Source organism: Nymphaea colorata, chromosome 12 (assembly GCF_008831285.2).
Source record: "Nymphaea colorata isolate Beijing-Zhang1983 chromosome 12, ASM883128v2, whole genome shotgun sequence".
NCBI lineage: Eukaryota > Viridiplantae > Streptophyta > Magnoliopsida > Nymphaeales > Nymphaeaceae > Nymphaea > Nymphaea colorata.
The window spans coordinates 6,653,906-6,662,765 of record NC_045149.1 but is presented as its reverse complement, the minus strand read 5'-3'; the positions used below and the strand labels follow the sequence as shown (position 1 = coordinate 6,662,765).

The 8,860-nt window shown below is 39.1% G+C and overlaps 1 protein-coding gene across 2 annotated transcripts; it reads right to left on the bottom strand.

Annotated features, from left to right (window-relative positions):
- Positions 1 to 471: 471 nt before the first annotated feature.
- On the bottom strand, positions 472 to 3,256 carry LOC116265129 (E3 ubiquitin-protein ligase BOI-like). Of its 2 annotated transcripts, none has more exons than XM_031645641.2 (4): positions 2,727 to 3,256; positions 2,129 to 2,217; positions 1,719 to 2,047; positions 472 to 1,149 (listed from the first exon to the last, which is right to left on the bottom strand). In XM_031645641.2, exons 1-4 carry the CDS (start codon positions 2,780 to 2,782, stop codon positions 670 to 672), a joined length of 954 nt encoding a protein of 317 aa, XP_031501501.1. In that variant the 5' UTR covers positions 2,783 to 3,256; the 3' UTR covers positions 472 to 669. The 2 variants fall into 2 exon arrangements, with proteins under 2 accessions (XP_031501501.1, XP_031501502.1); XM_031645642.2 differs by having other exon boundaries at positions 2,910 to 3,255.
- Positions 3,257 to 8,860: the final 5,604 nt, after the last annotated feature.

Genomic DNA, 8,860 nt, shown 5'->3' with positions numbered 1-8,860 from the left:
ATTACTGAAACTTGACCAGGAAGCTCACCAACTGACCCAGCTAGGTCTTGGTTACATCATTGTATACTTCACCAGCTAAACACACTGTTAAGGCTACTTGCCAAAAAATAGGCAACATGAATACAGGAAGATGACCGTTTTGCTCTCTCTTAAATTAAGAATTTACTCATTTGTGGTCCACCTTGTCCCAAATTTCTAGTTCTCCTTGAGATTTTGAGGACCCAAATGGTTCAGTTTCCTTTAAAGATTGTTCGTTTGATAGTATGAATGCTTTTGTTTGTTTGATAGTATGAATGATTTGCAGATCCATGAATCACTAAAACTAAGCGGTCATGAATCTGTCTCCATAAAAGACTTTTCTCAGTGTTTTATTTGTCTTAATTGGTTCGTGTTGAGATCCACAGTTCTTAATATAATATGAAACATATGGATCTCGATCTGCGAAAGAGAGAGAGAGAGAGAGAAGGTGTATTGAGGTTTTAGAATCTTAGTAATTACATTGCCAATTAAAATTTCAGACAAATAGGTCAATTGTCAAAGAAAAGAGGGTGTAAAAAAAAAATGATAGTAACAAAAGAAATTAAAAAGGAAAATTTATAGGCCCTGCCCCCAAAAAAGAAGAGGGGATCCGAAAAAAAGGCAGAGTGGGGTCGAATCGGATGATCCGGATCAGGAGAGGTAGGCCTGGATGCAAGCGGTTCGGACACAGTGGCAGAGCGGGCAGGCACCGAGGGACTGTGCGCAGACGGAGCAAATGGAGAGGTGGCGGCATGGCAGCACCACCACCGAGGCCTCCATCCCCCTGCACGCCCTGCAGAGGCCCCGGTCAGGGCGGTCCGGTTCGGAGGTGGACGACTCGGCGTCGTCGACTTCGTCTGCGGCCGGGCTGGTCTGCTGGGCCCGCTCGGTGAGGCGCGCCTGGAGGGTGGCGGCGATGGCCTCCTGGGCTTGGGCCTTGGCCTGCCAGAAGCGCGCCTCCGCCACGAGCTGCCCCACTTTCTCCTCGAGCTCGGCGTTCCGGCGGGCGACTCGCTCCCTCTCCGAATCCTTCTCCCGCAGCCTCCGCGTCGCGATTCGCTCCACCGCCGTGACGATCGCCTCGTACTGCTTCTGACGCTTCCCTATCAGAGACCGGCGCAATTGATCGCTCTGCTCCGTTGGTTGTCACAGAGAGAAAGACAGAGGAGTCAGCATTGCATTACGGCCATTACGAAGAAGCGACCAACGGTAGAAAATCGTCTGCTCTTAATGTCCGTGAGAGAGAGAGAGAGTGAGATTGTCGATATTTGAATGTGAATAGGGGAAGGTTGCTCTGGTACCAAAAGATGGGGAATAAAGCAGGAGGATTAGTAAAAAGAAATTGGTTTCTTCTAATTTTCCGTATGTTTTTCACCCGTTACAGTACCTGTGATTGATAAAACAGAAAAGAAACCAATCACTTCTACAGACGAGGAGATTTTGTTTCTTGCAGGTGATGTTCAGAGAGGGAGAGACAATGCTCTGGACCACTGAACCAGAGAATGAAAATGAAGAAAGAAGTGTTGGTTTTCATTTCTGGCCCTTACGCATCACCAGAAACGATGGATTTGCGATGTCAAATATCACATTTATAACCAACAATCCATTGTCTCGTCCAAGTAAGGAAACGGCTGAAAAAACAGAAAAAGGCAGAATCACGAGCGAGAGAGAGAGAGAGAGAGAGGGGATTTGGAGGTTACCTGCGCTCTCACGAGATGATCGATTTCTTGTTGGTGTTGGTTGAGGAGGAGGGAGAGATCGTCGGCCACGAACGAGAGGTTGGTGGGTGGGTAAGAGGCGTTGCTGGTCTGGTTCTGTTGTTGGTCCTCGAGAGAGAGTCTCAGGCCGGTGAAGACGTTTGAAGGCGAGGAAGCGGCGACGGGTTTGGAAGCAGCAACAGGGAGACGGAGGTCTTCCAGGTTGATCATACATGTCCTCTCCTGCTGCTGCTGTTGGTGGTGGTACTGCTGCTGTGGCTGCGGTTGTTGAAGGAACGCCATTGCTGAATTCGATTGAGGGATGTTTCCCACTGAAACAAGAATGGGAGAAATGTCATCAGAAAGAAAACAAGATTTGACAAAAGATAACTTGGAGAGAGAGAGAGATTTACATGCATCAATGAATTTCTGATCTGGTACTTCGAATGCGTAATCAGAGCCTATAGCGGCATCAAGCAATTCCTTCTTTTCCTGACCATTCCTGAAAAAGAGAGGAGACGGATGAACTAAGCAAGAAATCTTGTACAAGAAATGATTATGTAAATGAACGAGGAAAGAAAAAGAGAAAGAAGGGAAGAAGGAAGGAAACAGAATGTGCAGACGAGGGGGAAAGAAACGAGTAACACGGAGATGGGACATGATGAACTAAGAAAAGGAATGGGCAAAAATAACAGATAGTGCATATTGCTTTGGTTGCAAATGATGGAACCAAAAAAGTAAGCAAAAGAAAAAGGGATGGGTCTCAAAAACTTGAAAGAGAAACAAGCAAGCATGACAAACAAAGAGAGAAATTAATCGATTCCCCGACCTGTTCCGGCGAACAGTGAAACGGAGGGAGCAGAGAACTCGGAAGAGAGAATTTAAGACAAAATCAGGACAGAAGATGGGTGCCAAACTTTCCGATGAAGAACCGATTTCCAGAAAGAAAAGCGACAGACGGAAAGACGAAGCGAAAACCGGAGACTGGTGCTGCAAATTTCCACTACAAACCTGGTCATGAAATCAGAAAGCCAAACGTTGGATGGGTACTGAGCCTGGACCGCCATTTCTAGAGGGAGAAGAGGAGGACCAACAAGGACAGAAGAGGTGCAACGAAGACGAAGAGGTGGAATCTACTCAGAGCAAAGGCCAAGAAAATGGGCTGGCAGGAATCAATCTCTCCCATCTATATACCTCTTCTCCCTCTTTTCTCTCCCTAAATCCCCAATATACGTCTCTCCAATACTTGTTTCCTTGTTTGCTTCTTCCTCAAGGGGGCCTCACCCCAATCTGAAACTTCCCTCCACACACGCCCGCACATTCATTCCTTTCGGTTCAACGAATTAGTCCAACCCCCCCAATAAAAACCCACAACCGAAAAAATTGCCCTCCCCACGCCAACCCCAACCTCCCCCCTTCTTTCTCTCTCTACAAATCTTTTCTGTATTTTTCTTTTGTTGGGCAGGGGGCCGTCCTTCCCTTCCCTTACTGTTTTTTCCGTTCGTGATGATGGTGATAATGCTGCTCGCTCTGACGGTGGGGTTGTTTCCAGAGGTATATGAATGCGGAGATGGCAAGTCATGCACCCCCCTCCTCTTTCCTCCCCATAATTTTCCTTTCTTTTTTTAAAAACTTTTTTTCTATTCAGTCCCAACTTTCCATTTAATTTTATATCTGCGCATGTAAAATGTTCAAATTCGAAAATGGGTATCTGTATTCTCAAAAACTATAAAATCAGGGACCTTCACAAGATTGTTTCTTATCGGGTGAGTGCGAGGGTTATGCTATCACCCGGGCCGCCGTCGAAGTTTTAGGGTCTAGAACTGCATCGGTATATCTTGCATACCTCGACTTGCATGTAAAGCTCATCCCCTTGTGATTCAGGAGCAAAATCCTTCATAGTTTTTCCAATTTTACTCGTTTAAGCTATACCCTTTGAGTGAAGGCATACTTCGTATTGTTCTCTATAAAAGCAACTAAATGTTTATCAATTGCTTATGTGTTCTTTATCTTTATCTTATGAGTAAGAGGGTTGTCCTACCGCTTAAATGAGAACTGATCTTATCTAGGATCAAGAACTGTGTCAGTATTATGTGATAAGATTTCTATCGGTGTGCTTCGACTTATACATAGTACTCATTCTCTTATGGTACAAAAACATAACCCTCGACGGATTTTAAACTAGAGACATGCCTTCAATGCGCTTTGAGTTTATCTGTTTAAACTTATATCCATGACGCTTTCAAGAGTAACTCAAGATTTATGAAATTGTAGAAGATTAAGTGTGTGTAAATAGAAAAGAAAAAAAAGAAAATGTTGGTCCATTGATGTCACAACTACCCAGGCGGAGGAAACCTGTGGCGTTTGCATCAGAGAAATTCAGAAACGGTAAGTCATATGGGTTTCTCTTTTAAATTTAAAAGGGAAAAAGGATAAACAAATGGAGGACGCCCGAATCAGCCTTTGACTTCACATGTAGAGATGGATGTCCAAAGCTGGCCTTAAAAGTTTGGGGACGTGATTGAAGCCCCGCCCTTTGGTTTCTGGTCGCCTTCCCCAAATCTTCTCCCTCTTATTAAGGAAGGAGACAATATATATATATATAGAGAAGGAGAAGTCATAAGCTTTTATACCATAAAATTGATTTTCCACAAAATGCAAAAAACATATTTAATAAAATCGTAACAAAAAATTACGATCCTAATCAAAACGCATACATTTGTCCCTATACACTATAGGGATGGTAAGAAGAGAAATATTTTACATCTCAAAGGAATTGTAATTTGAGATACTATGTACATAAGTTCTTATTGTAATGAAAAATGCCTTATTTTTTATTGGCTTATATATATATATATATATATATATATATATATATATATATATATATATATATATATATATATATATATATATATATATATATATATATATATATATAAAAGCCAATAAAATGAAATGTATAACAACATTTAGAGACAAGAAGTTTTCATAAAAATAACTTAGAAGAATGAAATATACAAGACAGCACCACAATAAAGCAAAGTAAAAACAAAAAAGAAAAAAAATTCAGTCTTTCAACCTTTGACAATCTCACAATACAAAACATGTGCCTGAAGGGAATTCAATCGATCAAAAGCATCCAGCAACATTGATGAGATACTTTTATCCTGCTCTTCAGTACTTGTCAATCACCATATATGAAGAGACAAAAATTAGACCATTAAAATAAATTATTGAACCATTTTTTGCAATATAATGTTATAGTTATGATCTTAAGAGTAATTTGGTAGACAAATGTATTAAATTATCTCTTATAACATCAAAGCTTTAATAGCAGAAAAATGAATTTCTTTGAAAAAAAAAAAAACTTGAACTAAAACATGGTCCACATGAAATTAGTGGCTATAGCATATTAAGAGGTTCACATTTTGTTTAAAATAATTTTTTACTACAAATTTAAAAGTTCTGGTTTTTGTTGCCTATCTAAGTGGTCTGGCCACTGGCTGCATCCAAATGACTATTTTCCATTTTGTGTCGTTAAAAACATTGCAAAAAATGAAGGACGAGGCTGCAGTTTTTAGTGATAGAATACACCTTCTGTGACAGTTTTTTTAGTGACACAAAACAAGAAAATAACTATTTGACTATAATATAAAGTAGTTGGCTGACATATACATATATATATATGTGTGTGTTGTGTGTATGCACGCACGTGTTTCTTTTTTCGTTTTGTGTCGTTAAAAACATTGCAAAAAGTGAACGACGAGGCTGCAGTTTTTAGTGATAGAATACACCTTTTGTGACAGTTTTTTTAGTGACACAAAATAAGAAAATAACTATTTCACTATAATATAAAGTAGTTGGCTGACATATATATATATATATATATATATATATATATATATATATATATATATATATGTGTGTGTAGGTGTGTTTACAGGGCTTTTTCCAAGCTCCCATCCAAACCCTCATGACGGCAGAAAAGATCGAATTCTTAGTTATTTTTTGTCCTTGTTTTTGTTTGTTATTAGCTGGTAGATGAGGTATAGGTTGGTTTCTGCCACATGAATTCAAAGCACACCAGAAAGAAAAGATAGCGCGTTACAGAGCGCCGGATTACATAGCCATTTGTCTTCTAACGGCTCCAACCACAACCTCTAGAACGAATCCTAGCCAATTGCTATTTTGAAATATTTATCCTTCTTCTTGGAAACTAAAGTCTCTTGGCCAATTCCTGCACCTAATCTCTCCTACCAAGTATGCAATCACGGGATTTTCAATCCCAGGAAACTAATTAGCATTGACAAATGGGTAGCATGGATTTTAATTGAATCGGATTTACTCTTTATCATTATATATTAAAAACGCGCTTTCAAATTTTATGGATATTGGATATAAGATATTCAACTAAAAGTATATCTGAATTCAAATATGAATCTGGCGTGGAGTTTATTTAAAGTGGAACTTGAATTTGAAGTCAATCAAATGTCATTTCTTAAATCTAAATCCGATATGATTTCTTAATCGGACATTTAAGTTTTTTTCAGCCTTTCTTGAAGGAATTCGAGTGGATACTCGATGCAAATTTGATCTATTGACATTCCCGTAAATGGGCATCCAGCAAATTAGCCAAAAAGCTTAAAAATTTAAAGTTGAAGGGCATCAAGAGTTCAATCCTCTTTACCCAACACCAAATTGCATGTTGAACATGGTAAATTATAAGGAAAACCGTCTTTCATGTAAAACCTCTAAGGTCATACTATTATACCTTCAAGGTTTTGACTTACTGTGAGATTGAGATCGACTTGCAGTACTCATCCTTCAAGTAGAGTGTCGAGCTTGTCATTGTTTGCAGCTAGAAAAATAACACCCCAGAACGCGACAACAACTACGAGATTCGATCCTCATGTCGCACTACGCCCTTAAGGCAGTTATATTTTTCTATTTAAACTTATGGAACAACCACTCTGGTGAGTAAAAAAGAACACATTGTGACATTGAATGCCAAAACGTGATCGAAAATTGTGCAATTTCTTTTGTTCTTTCCTTGAGGAAAATGTAGGGCTCAACTGACTTGTTGAAACTCTTGCATTATACTTTTCTCTAGACCATCGATTTGCGGAAGGAGTAATTTGTGGGCAAAGAAAGCATGGGTTCCGGTCCGATGGCTGCAGCTAGCTCGCCCCCCACGCCGGCTCTCAGCGATCTTTTGGACCTACCCAGAAAATATAATCAGTATCACATCTAAGGGCTGCTTGAATGGTAGAGGAGAACAACTCGAATTGACGTTCCGCCACAATCGAGTACTTTTCCGTTCAAACACGGGGCGGCAACCCCGTGTTAAGAACAATGTGGGGGGCCCAAGAGGAATTCTATGGGTTGCATTTTAGATACACCTTTAGTAGCAGTAACTTAAAATCGGTTCTTGATATATATGTTTTTGAATGACTAGTTAACTTACCAATATGTAGCTGAAGCATGGCAGGTGCGGCACCTCAAGGCATCTAAAGTAGGCTTTGTATCATACGAGGAATTGAATAGAAGCTTCAACTTTTACTGCCAAAGAAATACTTATTTTGTTGATCCAAAATAATATATATATATATATATATATATATATATATATATATATATATATATATATATATTATAACCTAAAACTAGGTTTTACCTTGAAAACCAAATTTGCAGTTGGTTTAGATGACGTGAAAATTGGGTTTTTGGTCAAAAACCCAACAATCTTGTTTGAAACACAAAAACTATTTTTTCAAAGTTTATTAAAGAACTTGGTTTTCATATAATTTTCAGATGGTGTCATCTTAACACTCAAAAAGAGAGAGAGAGAGAGAGAGAGAGAGAGAGAGAAAAAGGGTCATTTTCTCTTTAAAATGCATCATGTTTCAACCACCATAACAAAACGCCATAGCTGCTGTGGCGTATAGGACCAGCTTCACTTTCCCCCTTTACGTTTGGACCAAAACAATCTTTTTTTTTTGTGTGTTTCTCGACGTATTTATATTTACTGACATTTGTCTTCCAACGTTGGTAAAAATCAGCATTCACCGACTTGAGATTTTCCAAGTGTCAATAAATTATCTTTTTGTTATAGTGCTTCTACATAAAATGACCGTAAAACCCCTAGAAATACTTTTTGTCTCCAAGGTTTTGATTTGTCTTGGGATCTAATAGACCTATGGTATATCTTTCAGCTCGAGCGATTTGTTACCATTTTTAACTTAAAGGACTAATGCATTGGAATGGAACAGTGGCTACAGGATTCGAACCGCAAACCCCTCGAATGGGAACCACCTTACTGTCCAATTGCACTACACCCCCTTAAAGCAGACAATTCCAACTTCAAGCACCAGCTTTCTTATTAATACAACAAAAAACCAGAGATTGCCAAAATTTTTGGAGAATAAAGCATCGGAGAAAATGATTCAGTGGTGAACTGACATAAAAAAGAGTGACTTGAATGTACATTTTCATTAGACCCAAACATTGTTTCAGGGCAGCCTGTAAGGCTCTTTGCCTGTACTGAATGCCGAAGCCTCACCCAACCCCTTGTTTCCATAAGATATATGACTTGCTTTGGATGTTTTGGGATGCTATCCCCGCTACACTTTTACTTGTATGATGGTAGTCTTCTTTTTTGCAGCGTAGAGAGTTGACACCTAAAGAATTCAAAAAGAGAATAACAGCTTACCAACTATGTCACATGAGTGCGGGGTGTGGGTGCCGGTGTGACCTATCCCAAAAAATTTGGGTGCGAGGGTGCGGCAATGGTGTATACATGCAATATATTTATTTGATATATATGTATGTATATATTCATAATATATATAACTTTAGCTTGTTTCTTGGTTTAATCTATCTTTTTTTTTTACTTTCGTTATTATACATAAAAAAGAAAGGGACAATGAGAAAAATATATTTATATATATATATATATATTGAACTTGCATAAAAAAAGATACGGTACCAGCACCAGTGTCATGTCAACACGGGTGCGACCCCTTTTTTGAAGAGACCAGGTGACATAGCTTACCGAAGCTCCACTCCATCCATTTTGCATACTGCACACTTCTTTCAAATGTATTTTTATCAAAATTTATGATCAGATTTAGGAAAAACTGTTT